The sequence below is a fragment of the Vidua chalybeata genome, chromosome 1 (assembly GCF_026979565.1).
Source record: "Vidua chalybeata isolate OUT-0048 chromosome 1, bVidCha1 merged haplotype, whole genome shotgun sequence".
Taxonomy (NCBI): Eukaryota; Metazoa; Chordata; class Aves; order Passeriformes; family Viduidae; genus Vidua; species Vidua chalybeata.
The window spans coordinates 145,122,906-145,139,697 of NC_071530.1; the positions used below are offsets into that span (position 1 = coordinate 145,122,906).

Here is a 16,792-nt window from a genome sequence, read left to right on the forward strand (position 1 = left end):
CTGCTGGCTGTCAATGTCCACCGGGGTGCCACGCACAGCTCTGGGTTGAAGAGGTTTGCTCTGTTGTTAAAATAACCATTAAGGTTTCTGTGTCTCTCTGCATCTGGGGTCAGCTGGGCAGAAAAAGGGAAAAGGAAAAAAAACTGAGAGTCTCAGCATTTAAATCTGAGATCATGAATGCTTCATCCAGGATGGAGGATGAAAAAAATCCCAAAACAATCTAAACCCCAACCCAACCCAAACAACCTGCCATGTGGGCATGGCAAGGGTCACTTCTGTGAGATTTGGGGCAATGAATAATCAGTTTAGATAGGAACGTATGAGCTGTGGATGTTTGCATCATGAGTGGTCACTCTTCCATATCTAGCACAGGCTGCAAAGTGACCAGTGTGCCTCATATATATATAAAAGGTATGCTCCTGACTTGACTCTATCCCACATAAAGGGATAAAATAAATTTCTAATGTAGAAGTAGAAAGTTTAGCTTGTGAAATTAGGTATAGGAAGCAAAATTCAAGTGTCAGAGCTGTAAATCCAAAAAGTTTATTTTGTTTTTGTGGATTCATTTTGAATTTCCTTCCTGAGAGAGCGAGGACCCCTCTGAATGTTTGGCCAGTGGGAAATGGAGGCAATGAGGAGGGTGAGACTTGCCTGAGGTCACCTGGTAGTCAGGGAAGCTGTGGAAAGAGAGTCTGGGGAAATGTCATCCAAAGCCACTGGTGCACCCAGACTTTTTGTGTTACAGTGGAATCCAGACAAGGCTCTCTTTTGAAAGAACCACAACTGGTAATTTGAAGCTTTGTGTTTGAACCTCGAGAGATTTTGCTTGTTCCAGTAGTAGGACCTCAGCTGCTGGTACTGTAGACAGCACACAGATGGCAACATTGCTCTTAGGTAAAAACAAACTTTTAGTCATATTGATAAAAGTAATATTTTCTTGTTCTTCAGGAAAAAAAAAAAACAAAAAAAAAAAAAAAAACCAAAAAAAAAAACCCAAACAAACAACAAAAAAAAAACCACCAAAAAACCACAAACTGAAAACATAAATTGCCAAGATTCAGTCTGGAAAAGAAAGACCTGGAGGATCTAGTAAAGGAGGCAGAAAATCTCTGGAGAGGATGTAATGGTTAATTCTCTATCACTTAAAGTTGATGTCTATTTTTAAGTATCTTTCTAAATAAGTGCCACAAACTGTCACCCTGGATGTAGAGGCTGAAGTTTTCTAACATAGGTCATGCAACAGCTAATAGTGGATGTTTTTCAAAAGGAGAAACCATTGACAATATTAAAAATAGTAATTTCTACATGACTAAAATCACTCTGTTCCTCTAAAAGAATTGAATAGTCAGTCCTTAAAGGGAAGAAAAAATCCAGTGCAGTGAGTCTGTCACACAAGTCAAGCTGTGACTGCAGGGTCACTGCTCCTGACTAATTCAGATCCCCTCTGATGTAGCACTGCTGATGACTTTGCCTCTCTGTGACTCAAGTAAGCTTGTGGTGTTAACATAATACTGCAACACCACATTAACCTTCATTTCTACGTCGCTGGAGACCTTCAGCTTCTTTCTCATAGAAAAGTTGCTCACAACTATAAGAGGAATGGAATGATTTTGGTTGTAAAGGACCCACGGAGCCCAGTCCTGTTTTCTTGCTTCTAATTCAAAACCTGAACTTTGTGAAGTTCCATGGAATACAGAAGGTCAGTTCATCACTCCATCAGATGTTCTCTTCAGCAAGGGGGATGGCAAAGGAGCCAAGCCCTAATGCAACAACCTTGGTAATGGTGGTAGCACATCAGTTTTTTTCAGTTTGTCCTTTGTGAGATAACTCATGCTTGAGATTTACACTTCCTAGGGAAGGATTTACCCTACAAAAGAAAAGACTTTTTGCATCATTGTAGAGTCCTGAATTGTGGCAGTTACCCTGTGTTGTCATCAATTATACAATAGTTATGAAATCAAATTTAGTCTCTGCTATTCCCTGCCTATTTGCTCAAGGAGGATGCAACCAGCCTTTTCTGTGGTGTTTTGGGTCTTGGGTTTTCATCAACTGGACAAGTGTGTCAACACCAGGACTTTCAAGCTGAGTGTTTGAATGCCAGACCTCAGCCTCAGGTCTGATGTTGAGTGCTGTGGTCAAACTGTCTTTCTGAGAGGGGGAGAAAGGAAACTTTGGCCATCTTTGCCAGTCACTGACTTCTCAGTAGAATAAAAGAAATGTTTAATGAAATGACAGGTCATGACTTTCGTGTCTGTGTGGGTCAATGAACTCAAGGGCAAGACCTGCTCACTAGGAATAGCAAAGGAACAGCTCACTCTGCTCTGTCCTCACCCTACAATTACATGGAGAGGGCAACACCAACCTACTCTTTAGGACTCAGTGGCCACAGCAGGACCTTTTGCTTTTAAAATATATTGAACTTCTGAAAGGAACTAAAGTAATTAAAGGCCCATTCTTTCCCAAACCTTCTTTTTTTGTCTTCTGTGTGCAAAACTGAGAATTCTCAGATATTTTTATCTCTTTGTGCATGAGAAAAGAATGTTTGTGGTATTTTTTTAAAATATAGTTTGAGACAGAAGGACAATTCTTGAGGAATATCAGAGTTAGTACATATGTGTATATGCATGCTCACACAAGTGCATGGATGTTAAATGTATATATGGGAATATACATATATGTAATGCATATGATTATATTTACACATATGCACATATTTGTGTATATATATGCCTGTAAAATTGAGTGAAATCTTAATTATGTAGAAGTTGCATAACATTATATCTGTTCATAGAATTTAGTATAATTTTGTCCACCAAATCAAATTAAAATGATCAAATTAACCTCCATTTACTTTCCAAGAAGTTAGTGTCTGTTCCTGTTCAGGAACTTGTATGCAAGCATTAGAACCCATGCCCTTTAATGTAATTAGGGCTGTTCAGAAATATTTTATTTAAATCAGTTGGGTTTACCTTCAAACCTGGATAAAGCTGCTCTGGATTTGCCTGTTTCTTTACTAAACACCTTTGTAAACAAATTAATATCTGACCTCTGAACATAGGATTGGACCTTCAATTAAAGGCCTTTGAATATTTAATTTATTCACGTCAATTAAAGGCCTTTGAATATTTAATTTATTCTCAGTTGATGCAAAGGAAGATGTCTTTTGTTCATTGAGGAACTCCCCAATGCTTTTAACTCTTTATTAAGTTCCTCTGAAATTTTTACTGCTCCTTCTAGTTATATTATTTTTTTATGGTTCATTTTACAGAGTATATGGATACCTGGCAACCCTTAAATGTGTCATCTGTTCTCATGGATTCATCCATCTCACACTTTGAAGTTGTGCATGTTAGCAGAGATATATCTAATGACTTCTCCACGGCCAGAGATTTTTGCCTGTCTGGTAAGAAATGGTCATTCACAGCTTTACAGAAAATACTGACTTGTGAGCCTGAAAACCAAGAACAGCTTTCCCACTTCTGACATAGATACACTGATTTTACTTGTCTTTAAAGACTATCCCAGCATTTCCTAATCTGAGAGAGGGATTCTGAAGCAGTTTAGAGGGAGATGCAATAGATATAAAATGCTGTAATATAATACAGTAATTAGGTAATTTTGACACCTCTTGGGCGTGGAGATCTCTTACGTCTCCAGGCATTGTACAGCTGGGAGAATATTATACCAAATAATTAAAGCAACAATGTCTTGTTTTTCTAAAGAACCACTGCCATTTGCTAAACCCACCTGCCAACACCTAAAGCAACCTGTGGCAGGTTGAAGCAGGGATTGAGCTGTAGTAACAGCAAAGAGAATTGCTTTATTCTACAGCCTGACCAGAGAGAAGAGTCCTTTAATTTCACATGGCTGGGAAATCCTCAATGCCACAGAGTGGTAGAAATAAGGGAAAGTTCCCACTTACTCACTGCGGACTGTTAGAATTCAGATGAGGTTATCAGCACTTTATTAGATTATATATTTCTCCTTCAAAAACCTGTGATAATAGTTCTTTTGCTGCATTATTCCATTTTAAAGCCAATATAAGCTTCTGTCCTTTGGCTATTTTGGAGAATGTTCTGAGCATTTGAGGACATTTATGTCCCATTACTCTGAATTACATCATATCCTTGTTGCTTCACCTGTTGAAAACCTTTCTTTTAAGAACAGTGTAACACTGTCAAAATGCAAAATGTGAGAACACAGTTTTACCTGCTCCTTTTTCTTCATGCTTCACCTCACAGCTTGTTCAAAGAACCAGTCATGTACAGTGGTTACACTGGAAATCCAGCCTTCAGCCATAAGGTGCATTTTCTACCCTGATACACAGACGTGTGCACATGGCCTGCAAGGGCAGAGCTGCTGGGTTTTACTCAAAGAACCTGCTACCTATATCTACAGGAGACAAGGTAAGAGCAGGTCAAAGCTGTGGAGTAAGGACCTCAACTGTGATGCTCAATTCTTGTGAATGGAGGACTGAGGAATTCCTCACCTCATAAAGCAATATGGATGTCTCCTAGACACTTGTCCATGGCTGCTGCAGAGGAGTTACAGCCAAGAGGATGGGAAAAATGTTCCCAAATACTGTTTTAAAAATGCATGAAATTGTAGTGTTACCCTCTGGTGGTGAAGCAGGCATGACAGAGGAAGTCTAGTTAATCAAAGATGCTTTGAAATGGCAGAGTAGTAAAACCAAACAACAACAGTAATGCAAGTCCAGCTCTTAGCTTCATCTGCAGAAGTTGCTGTGATATGCTCTTCCTTTTAAGCTTGGAGAATAACACTAGGAGTGTTGAAAAGTCACTGTAAATTGAAAGTATTAAGGACAATCTCTAGAGAAAACATAAAACTAAACAGATATCCCTGCTCCTTAAACAGGATGAAATAATATTTTAAATAAGTGAAAAATATTTGAGAGAAAAAGAAGTTGTGTAGACAGTGTAGATAAGTAAAAATTCTGTTGTTTGGTTACATACTTATTTGAAAGTGTAGGTTTGTTGGGTTTATTCCCCTTGATTTTTAAAGACACTGCTTTCTTTTTGTGTAATAAAAAAAATATTTTATTTATTAAAGGTAGTTAGAACACAGGTGACAATAAGGGGGAAAGGAAGAAAATTTTCCTTTTCACTGAAATTCCATAAAGTCATTGAGAACCTTCTAGGTTGAAACTCAGTGAGAGAAAAAGCAGTTTATCATTGCCAAATAAAACAAAATCACAAACTGAGATACAAAAATAGACTTGTGTGTTTATTGTTTGTTACAGGTTTGGTTTTAGTCCCATGACTTTTAATTTTTTTCCTGCCTATCAAATACATTGTTTTAGGAGAAAAATAGCAGGAGGTGTCACTTCACTGTGTTTTAATGAACTATTTTATAGGAAAACAGTAAAACTAAACAGTAAATTTATCTGTATTTCATTTAAAGAGGGGACACTTAACAGTTTGAAACTATGGGAAATGGGACTGATTTTCATTTCTGAAATTTGAAACTTGAAAAAACAAATTATTTTTCCTCTGCTCACTCTCTGATAGATTTTCTCCTGCCCATTTCTGAATCGGATTCAACCCCAAGAGTGTACATCCCGTCCCACGGATATCTGATGGGCAAATCCCAGGTGATCCACGTTGGCTCAGGATGGAGGAACATCAGCCAGTTCCTGGGGATCCCTTACGCTGCCCCTCCCCTCGGCGAGAGGCGATTCCATCCCCCAGAGCCGTTTGCTTGGCTGGAGACCTGGAATGCCACGGCGGCTCGGTAAGGAACCCCTGATCACCTGCTCCAGCCAGGGCTGGGAAAGCTGCTGGAGTGATGACAACAATATTCATGTCCTTTCTTGCAAAGCAACCTACAGAGTACAGACAGATACTTTGATCAGCAAAGAGAATATTTTTTCCATCTATATGTTAAAGAATGCAAGCACCTCAAGAGAAAAGGCAAACTCCTGTACACTCTGTTGAATCTCTGCATAACTCCCCACCAACTGTCTGCTCTCAGTCCATTTTCATTCTGAATAGTATTTATATAGGTATTTATTATATTTATACAAATAGTTTTGCTCCTGCTGAGCCATGCACTTTTACTCATTTAATCCAAGAGAGCACTTCAACACTGATGTAACCAGAAGCTGTGGGCCTCATATAGAAATTCTCTGCCTGGTAGTGTCCAAGAGATCAGGTTGAAGAGCCCAGAAAATCAATCTCTTCTGTCCAAAACCTATTGTAAGGCAAATTCTTGGGGAGTTGAAAGTGTATTTGGCCTTTGGTTGTTCCATCTTTCAGGATGCTCCAGATGTGTGAAGCCACAGCCTCGAGTACTTTGCAGGCATCTGGTGGGATGTGACTTTTTGTTTCCTCAGATGTTCAGTGGTGTTATTTTAGCACACACAGCACCAGCTCTTGGTGTCTGAGCCACAGTCTGGGTTTAGTTAGACCCACCTGCCTCTGTGATCTCCCCTTGAAGGCCTGGGGTTTCAATGAGCAGCCTGGCTGAGATTTTCAAAACAATTTGGGGAACTTTGTCAATCTGTTTCTGACTTTTGAATCCACAGTGCTTGCTTAGTCCAATGAAGAATTTGGTTATTATCTTTTATTATTCATTTAAGGTTAAAAAAGCAATTATTTGAGTTTACACTTGGGGAATTGGAGAGACCTCACTTTATGTATAGAAACTGTTGATTTTTTTAGGATTCTATATATTCTGTATTGATGCAAAATATTTATATACAAGAAATTCACATTAGCACAGGGCCATTATTCATGGAAGAGATATATTTATTTATCAGCTTGGACTTGATAAAAGACTTTAAAAACTTAAAAATCCCAACCCAAACCAACCCAAGCCAACCAAAACCACCAGCCAGCTATTGGATTCTCCAGCTCCTGGAAGAGCTGTGGACTTGCTTCAGCAGGTGGCAGCCTTTCTCCTGGGAGCTGGAGAAAAGAAGCTGTGATCACAGGTGATGATCCCTGCTGCCCTGTGGAAAGCTGTATGATTAATAATGTAATACCTATTGTCCTGGCAGGTTTCGTACCTGGGAATTTGTATTTTTTCTGCCAAAAGTGGCTTTAGCAGTTTTTTTGTTTTGGAGATGATGTGCTTTACTATGTCAGTGTAAAAGTTGTTGAGTGACATCACCATCCTAGGAATCTCCAGCTTTTGGAAAAAAAAAATTAGAATTCCATTAAGTCTGGTCCTTTTCCTTGTAGTTTTCTAATAATTTCTTTACAGCTTTAGGACAAAATTTTACAAGGGCATTAAAAATGATAATTTAGAAATAATTCTCTGAGCTATTACCATATTTTCTGAAGCCTCTTTTAGCTTCTTCAGTAATAAATTGTGAGTTTTTTCCATAACTCATTGTGTGGTATGGATAAAGCTGTAAAATAGAGGAACTGGCTTCAAAGTAGGTTATCACTGAACAGCAAAAATCATCCACTTGATTCAAGTTTGATATGTTTGAGCAGAAGAATCTCATTCAGATGATGGCCAGAAAATAATTTTCTCTATGTGGTTGGCTACTGAATTTTTATTGAAAGGGTACTTTAAACATTAATTGACACTGTTAATGGTCTGCTATGATGCTTAGAACAAAGAGATTTTAAAAATGCATTAAAATTTTGAAGTTACCAAATTTTCCCACAGACCATTAGAAATTAAATTAAACACTATGAAATGTAGCCCACAGACCACTGGGAAATAAATCAAAATGTATGTATCCCACAGATTATTAGAAATTTAAATAAATAACCAGCAGATCAGCAAAAGAGTAGATTTTGTAGGTGTGCAGGGGAGACTGTGCCTGTGAGCCTCAGCCCTGCTCTCTTTACAGCTGGTCCTAATTTTGTGTAGTTTATGTGAAGTGTGGATTTTTTTAAAGCATATTTTTAAGTTTTAAGCTTTTTAAAATGAGGCAGGGTTTCTGAGGAGGGGTTCTAGGCACACAAATGCAATGCATTATGTGTGTGTATACAAACCCACATAGCTGTTGTTAACTTACAGGTGGGCACAGTTTTAAATGAGATCAAGATTTATAGATTTAAAAGTTTTATTAGCCTAATGCATCAAAATATAAGGAAGTAGCAGCAGTATAAGAAGAGTAAAAGCCTTTTTGATTGTAACTTTCTCAATCTGTGTCTCTAGGGCAGCATGTTGGCAGCCAGGAGATGGAGAGGCCCCATCACAGTCTGTCAGTGAAGACTGTCTGTATCTGCACATCTTTGTTCCTGCCACCACTGTAAGTAAGAGATGTAATTAAAATCAAATTTTTTTTGTAGCTGAGGATTGTCTCTTTCCAAAGTGCTTTTAACTGGCGTGAATGGCTGTTTTGCCTGTGTAGTTCACCAAGGCTGCAAAGTTAAATTAGGCACTCTGGTGTCTTTACTGGTACAAGAATATTCCCTACAGGCTTTGTGTGAGCTGTGTTGGGTGACTTGGAGGAAGCACACTAAAAAGCTAGAAATAAGAGAGACAGAGAGGGAAACAAAACACCAGAAGAAGGTGACAGCAAAGGAGGAGAAATTAAGGACAGAGAAGGCAGAGTTCCTGCAAGCAGACCATCTGTCCAGGAGACAACAGTGCAATGCAATACATCAACATTTACCAGCAGACAGGGGGCTGCTGATGTTTTTTTTCACCCTCCTCTTTACTGTTCCCCTGTTGACATCTGTGGGAGGTCTGTTGGGAGAGTGGCAAGCAATACTAGATTTGTGGCCAGCTCACAGAGCTTAAAAATAAATGTTTCCAAAAATGGCTGGGCCACTGGTACAATATGAGGAATTGTCATTCAAAAGTTCTTGATTTTCTCATTCTAAGCAGATATAAAAGAGAGCTGCAAGTTAAAGCCAAGCTAAAATGATTGTCCAGCCCCTGGGGGGCTGGGGATGAAGATGCTGAATAACATGTGAATCCCATTGAGGAGTGGGCCCAGAGACAGGAACTTTTTCTTTCCACAGTACTGGCAATTTTCAGAAGGTGATGGTAATTGTAATAGAAATTTATGAATCTGTCATACTGCATGTCTAGAAAGAGCTGGTTTTGCAATCTGACAGCAGCTCAGAGAGTCCCTTGCAGGCCCATATTAATCATCAGAGAGACCAGCAGTCTGTCTTATCCCTGCAGCAAGAGGCTGTCATTTGCCTTGAGTGCAGTCACCACTTATTGAAAACATCAGGTCACTGTCCCAGGCAGTTTGCCATCTCTGCAAGAGCTGCTTTCAAGATACTTTATTTGAAAGCACTGTATTTTCCACCAGACTAAATAGGCTTGTCTATTCTCCTTCTCAGTCCTGTGAACTGAATCTCTCCTGTCTTTTGTAAAATTGTAAGGTAGAAGTAAGTCCAATCAAGAAAATCAGTTTCACATGCAATAAGTCTAGTTCAGGAGAGAACTAAAATTTCTGGTTTTGCAGAAGTAACTGGGAACAGAAGGCATAGAATTTTCCTGTCTCTTTTTGTGGCAAGCTCTATTTTTTGCTCACATGCAGCTAGATAGTTATATATTTTCAGCCTGTGGAAAGTTAAATTAGCTAGTAAATATGGAATATAAAATCTCCCAGAGAGCAGTGAATGCAGAGGTCATTCAGAAGCATTTTGAGCCTCAAAAAGAGCACAGTGCAGGGACTGCTGCCTGTCACCAAAGGACTCTCAAAGTGTCAAGCATTGAAGTAGGTGAATGACATAATTTTACTTCCATAGCTACTGTACCACAGTTAAACCGGTGCTTCTGACTTTTTCCCACCTATAATTATCACCACCTGCCACACTAGCTCAGAAAAGCTGTGCTTTGCCTTTATTTAGAAAGTGTTTAATTGTAAGATCAAGACTTAAAAATCTCCATTAATAGAAATTAAAATGGAAAAAAAACTAAGCCCTCTCTCTTTTTTCTCCATTTCCTGCACATTCCCATCCTTATTGTGTCATCCCCATTGCATTCAATTCTTTACAGAGCAATATTATACAGTAGTAAGGTTTCCTGTCTTGATGGAGTTTAAATCTGTTCCTGTCAAATAGCTCATCAAGTGTTTTACAGAAGGATGAACAGGGAGGTTGGACCAGATGGCCCCAACAGTGTTCCATTCCAAGGTTAACCATTCTGTCATTCTGTGATGGAGGAGATGCTTGTGAATATTTTGAAGCTTCTCAGACTTCCAGCTGACTTGCAGCATCCTGGTGGCTGCTGAACTTCATTACCCCATCAGGGCTTGCACATGGAACCTAAGCCCCTGTAGTCATGAGACCATGATGGAGCTGCTGGGCTTCCCATTGCTTGGTGCAGAAAAACAAACGGGAATGCTGCATCCAGACACTTGGCTCTGTGCACAGTCCCAGTGCTAAATCTTCCCCTGAATTACTCCATATCTGTTGCAGCTGTTGTAAATGGCTTTGGTTTGCCATTTCCAAATTTTACTGCCCATCTTTGACCTTTGTAAGCTTTTTATTGTGTAAAGTCACTCAGAATAATGTAATATGCAATTTACAGGGCAGCTGGAGGTCATGGTGCTATGGAGACTGTGGACATGTGGGAAATGCTTAGTATGAGCCTCAGGCTTAACCATGTTGAGCTGAGGGGATGGAGCAGTCTCAATATAACTGTTAATACCATTTTAGCTGACACAACTCGATGTGGTTGTATTTCAGAATGAATTTCCATGTGAAAACAGATTATTTCTTTTTTTTTTCTTCACCCCCATCTCTCTCTGTTGCATGCAGTGCAGAAATGGGAACCAGGGACAAGGCACTACCAGTTAGGCAGTTTCAATTCAAGAGAAGTTCGTGAGAAAAAAAAAAAAAAACAAAAAAAAACCAAAACAAAACAAAAAAACCAAAAACTGTCTCAGTGCTTGTAATGTCTTGTGTTTTCTTGGCAACATTGTTATGTTCACAAGAAGCCCCTGAACTGATTCATCAGAGAGATAAATGAGGAGTGCCCACACAATTGTGGGCAAATTAAGGGCAGTTGAGGGTAGTTTGCCTGCTGAGCTGTAATTTTGCAGGATGCTGCAGCCATCGCTGCTCTGCTGCTTCTCCCATACAGCCATTTGTGTTTCTGCTGGAGACATTCTTTGCCAGAACAGATGGGACTGCTGTGTTTAGCTAAGCTCCATCCAGAAAATAACAGCAGCAGAGGCCAATGCCCTCTAGGTGCAGGGAAAACCAGCCCCAGATGTACTTTGATGCTGCTACAGGAAAGGGAAAAACCAAACCAACCTCCTCCCTTTTGTTCACTGAAGGATGTTTCTATTGAGTGTGTGTAACCTGCTGGTAAGTGCTGAGGTGTCCTGGGGCTGTTCTGCCTTTTTCCTGTTGATGCAGCAGCAGCTCTGCAGTGTGTGCAGAGAGGGCCCATACCTGGTGCTGCTTTGGGCAAAAGCTTCTGTTTCTGTGCACAATCAGGTGGCTCTGCCAGGAGTGTTAGCATGGGTGCAGACTGGGACTCCTGCCATCCCAGGAGTCCTGATGGGCTCTTTTGAGGCAGAATCCATCTGTACTTTGTGAGATGTGGGTCTCTCCTCTGCAGAGACAAAGTCCTCTCTACAGGATCCCTCTGTGTATCTGGTGGGGGAAAATTTCCATGGGCACTGGAAGGAGCATGGAGTGTTATCAGTATCATGTGACATTTTTGAGACTAGGCAGTGTTTGGGTGCTGAAGACTTGAGAGCAGGAAGCAGATGCGCAGAGCTATAAGTTAGTCTTACTCAAGATGGAGCAACCCAACGGGCCTTTTCCTTCTCCTGTTTCCCACTTGTTTGAACTTTTCCTGCATGTTTGTATCAAGCAGATGTGCTCTAGCAAAGACAAGCGCACCACATGCTCAGTGGCCAAGGCAGCAGGAGCTGGCCTAGAGGAGATTTTGGCTGATGGAATATGATGGTACTGTTAGATCTACTTTATACTGGAGATAGTGTCCTCTTTATGATATTCAGGTCATTGCAGACAATTTGTGGACAATTGTGGACAACACCCTTTAAATTCCAGACAGATGGGCAGATATTCCCTCTTTATGGTCACTCTTAAAAAGCTATAAATGGCTTAGATAATGTTCAAGAAAAAGCTGCTTGTGTGACCTACCAAAGCAGTTGGCAACGGGAATATTAACCTGGTCATTGTCATGGCAGGTCAAAAACATGTCAGTGTTGCTGTTCTTCCACAATGGAGGGAGTTACAATGCTGAGGAGGGAAAGACAACCCTGGATGGGTCATACCTGGCTGCCATTGGCAACGTCATCGTCGTGACAGCAAACTACCGTGTCGGTGTCTTTGGCTTCCTGAGCACTGGTAAGTCATGGGTTTCCAGAGCAAACACAATTATGCATTCTGTAACTCTTCTGTTTCTGATTTTTATTTTTTTCAAGTTATTTTTTAACTCAAGTAACCTATACCTTTCACAGATTTTTTTTTTTCCTAAATTATTGTGGGAAAAAAATGGCCAAGAAGGAGTGGGGACTTGATCTGAAGAGAAAGGGGAGAGGCTGGGGGAACAGGGACAGGAACAAACCCAACTCAATATCTATATCAAAGCACTGGATAGACTTGTGCTTGCAGATGAACTTCTGCATATTGAGTTTTGCAGACACATGTGAAGATAGCTTAGTATCAAAAATCCTTGCTAATTCCAGTGGCCTATTGTTGTGGGTAGAGTTTTCAATGATTTCAACTTCCAACCTGTTCCATCCATGGAATGTTGCTGATGCTCTCTTGTGCCCATGTCAGAGTGGGGAAGAGGCAGAGACAGATAATTGCAGGTTTATGGTAAGAAGGATGTGAGAGGATGGAAAGTAAGGCACAAAGGTGGTTGATTGGTTCCTTAACAATTCAGCTTGACTTCTCTGAAGGACTTGCCACATTTAACCTGAATTTGTACTGGCCTGGATGTGACTGAACATTTGCATGTTCTATGTTGCAACCCTTCCCCACATTCCAGTGTAAAGGATTTTTGCTCTCCTAATGCCAGTTGCCATTAAAAATTACACAAATTCCCATTACAAACAGGATTTTGTCTTGCATAAAGAGGTATGAAAACACACATTCAGTCTCCCTAAATCTTTGGGGTAGTGCCATTTTTTTTTTTCACTTTGCCTTTTTTTAGCCTTGCCTTTTTAAGCAAGTAGGGAACACCTTTCTACCATCTTTCCCTTCTGCCTCGGGCAGGGGAACTTACGGTAGAGAGCCATTGAGAAAAAATGCAACAGCTGCAAATGGAGCTCTGTCTCAGTCTGGTGGCAATCCTTGGCCTCTTTAGGGGGCATTTTAATACATTTATAACTTTCAGGATGTCATATTTGCCATGTTTACAAGTATCTGACTTACATACGTGGTCTCATGATCCTTTTGAGTGTTCACTGCTAGTGATGTTGGGTGGATTTTGTCTGGTTTAAGGTTATAGCTGTAATTGTTGGTTATTTTTCCCCCTTCTCTGTTTATTGTTTTGTCCAAAGCTCACTCACAGGAAAGTCTCTTTCATTCTGTAAATAGAGAGCTGTCACTACAAGATCTTTACTTATTTAGATAAGAATTTGGTTATGGATGTGTCTGGAGAAAAAACATCACTGTTTTCATCAGTGCAAACCCAATGTTTATGAAAGTGATACCACAATTTCATTTTGTCTAGAGCCAAATGCAGTGTGGATAGGTGCTGTGGGAGCTTCCAGTACACAGCACTGCCCACACCACCCTCCTTCAGCCTAGGTTTCCTTCTAAATGAAAAATGCTGGTTGAAAATGATGCAGCAGTATTTATATGATGATGCATAATTTTGGAAAATTATTTCGTCTCTGTTTCACAGGGTTCTGCCTGCATGTCCCAAAATGTCAATACATGGGCTTGGTGTGTGCATGGTTGGCATTCCTGCAAACCTTCAGATAGAGGTGGTTCATTACATGACTTTTTGGGGACCTTCTCCAGCTCTCTGTACTGTGGAGCTGTGGTCAGGAAAAAGTTCAGTCTTTCCTGGTCTCTTCGTCTTTGAGAAGTCCATGGTGTGTATTTGGGAAAATTGTGCACTCCTAGAATCACAAAATATCTGAAGTTGAAAAGGATTCCCAAGAATCATTGAAGTCCAGTTCTTGGCCCTGCACAGGAGACCCCAGGAATCCCACCATACACCTGAGAATGTTGTCCAACACACCTTGAACTCTGTCAGGCCTGGTGCTGTGACAACAAATGGGTGATTATTTAAGTCATTAACCATTAACATTCCAGGCTCCTGCACCTGGTCCTTTGGAACTTTTGCCATTAGTTTCAAAGGGAGCAGGAGTTCACCCTTAGGGCTTCACAGCAGAGCTGTTAGAAGACCCTGCAGTTACAAATAAAAGTTATGAACTTGTGAGTAATATTAGTTTGATTGTTCAACTGAGCAAAGTCCTGAATCCTCTCAAGTTAATTTATTATAAATTACAAAACTAGAAAGTAAGGAGTTAAATAGATTTTTAGTGAATTGAAGAGTAGTGAAAACAGAAGATTTCCTTTTGTGTGGATGGAGTTTTTGTTAGTTCTACAGTTCTTCTGGTCTCTCCGTGGCATGGCTTTTGTAAAAAGTGAAAGAGCTCTCTTTCTTATAAATATAAAAGATGTTTAATTAAATTTGCTATCACCCATTAATGTTGCAAAAAGTGATGCACATTCTTACTAATGCCTTCACTTCTTCCTTTTTGTCCAGTAAAATTAAGGTGAGTTGCCAGTGATATGGATGGCAAGAGTCTGGAGAAGACAGTCATGTTTTTAGGTTTTATTCATTAAAGATTCCATGAAGTCATATAAACCAGAATGATTTTCATGCTTTAATTTAGCACTATTCTTCTTCTGTTTAGTAATAACAGAAGGAAGCACACGAGGACTCTGGTTTCTTTTCAGCTTCCTGTGGTTCTCAGGAATGTGATCTTTTCCTACAAAAAGGCAGTGGAAAAGATTCCTGGCAGACACGTTTCTTTCAGTCTAACTCCTATGAAGGTCCATGCGTGCATCTGTTCTCCAGTGTGGTACATTTCACAACCCAGTTGTGGTTTTTGCCAAGGAGAAAGGAACTGGTTATATTTCCCTCTTTGGTCTTTTTGTTTAGTATAGTGAAAGCAAGGCAGATTGTGTGGCTAAAACATTTACATGGATCTGCACATAAAAATTTCTTCACCAAAGGGATTGAAAAACATTGGAGCAGGCTGCCCAGGGCAGTGGTTGAGTCACCATCCCTGGAAATATTTAAAAAGATGTAGATGTGGCACTTGGGGACATGGTTTAGTGGTGAACTTGACAATGCTGGGTTAACAGTTGGGCTCAATGATTTAAGGGTCCCTTCCAATCTGACTGATTCTATGATTTCACTTCCTTTGGAGTGGTCTCAATGGGGATGGAGCAAGTTCTTAAAATGAGATTTCCTTTTTAAAGAGTGGGTTTATTGCTGGATTGAGAGCTCTGGGAACTGGTCATGGTATGCAGAACAAACTAAAAAAACCCCCAAAAAAACCCAAATCACAAAACCAAAAAACTAAGCAGGGAAAATATTTCCTCCATTGCTTCACTGGTGTGGCTTGGACTCACCATCTGAAACAATGGCTATAGGTCACAGTGTTTTGGGCCTTTCACTTTTTGGCTGTCCTACTGAAAGGCTGTTCTAACAATGGCTGTTGTAGTGTGGGCACCTCTAAGATCTGCAAGGTTACCATTAATCTGTTCTCCTCTGTGTTTATTCTGCTGTGTAAACTGGTGTGTTTGATACCTCAGGAATTCACTACAGAAGTGTAAAGGACGTACACTTTAACTGCTCTTTGCCTAAGACCTATCCACAAAGCAGCACCTTTTTATTCCACTCTCTATTCATTTTAATTCACTAGTTTCTGAACCTACCCTTATTTTAAACTTGTACTATTTGGTCTTGGCAATGGAAGAAACAAATAGTTTCAGCTGTGTTTCTATTCACAGCTTTTCTGTTTTATCCTGTGGGTTTTTGGTTTTTTCCAAGTTTTAAATGTGAAGAATTTTAAAACTTTGAAAATGAATGGCTCATTGTGGACTAAAAAGAAATAGACAGTGAATAATCATTTTCTATTCCTTTTTTACAAACCATGGAGGAATTACTTATTTCTTTTTGTTGACATAAAATCAAGCTTGCCTACATTCTTGCATCATTAGATGCTTTCAGCATTATTTCTTATTAATGAAAGTATCAGGTTACTACTTTTTGGTGTTGAAAAGGAGGTGGTCATATTTAGGTATAAGAAGCACATGATTAATTATTTGTTTGTTTTTATGTTTACAAAAAAATATATATATATTAGATTTCTATTGGAGAGACATAGGACAATTTCAAAGAATATAGACAGAAATCTTATAAATTTTAAAATAATATCTGGAAGAGTGTAAAGAAATTCAAGATATTGTGATTTATGATTGGTCGGGCAGGGCAAGTGTAAGAGGTATGTAGGAAGGAAACATGCAATCAGGTGTACCCCAGGAAGACAGTTATTTTTATAGATCCCTTCCAACTTGTGAACTTGGCAAACACACAGATTTTTGCTTTGTCTGTTTTCAATTCATTTTAAGATTAAGCTACTTATGTTGAAAAAGAATCTTATGGCTAAATCTATGAATACTTGAGCTTGGATTTGTCTCCTGCCATGATGTGTCCTAATGAAGCTTAGAAGTTCATGTGTTATTTTTCTATCACTGGTGCAAACCAGCACCCCTAGGGCTGCCCTGTGGAGTGTCAAAAACTGAAATGGAGTCACTGTGTAAAGTGATTACCTTGGAAGAGACCACCTTAGACTTTTAAACTCTGGTATCAGTTTTGTCAAATTTCAGCTACAAGA

General features: G+C 39.6%; 1 protein-coding gene across 1 annotated transcript in view; it reads left to right on the forward strand.

Annotated features, from left to right (window-relative positions):
- The window catches only part of TG (thyroglobulin), a 140,877-nt gene that overhangs the window by 62,904 nt on the left and 61,181 nt on the right, over nt 1-16,792 (forward strand). The window contains exons 36-40 of the mRNA XM_053958544.1: nt 3,269-3,403; nt 4,242-4,406; nt 5,529-5,751; nt 8,137-8,230; nt 12,110-12,269. Of these exons, the coding sequence (XP_053814519.1) occupies nt 3,269-3,403; nt 4,242-4,406; nt 5,529-5,751; nt 8,137-8,230; nt 12,110-12,269 (777 nt within the window). The remainder of the gene's footprint in view (nt 1-3,268; nt 3,404-4,241; nt 4,407-5,528; nt 5,752-8,136; nt 8,231-12,109; nt 12,270-16,792) is intronic.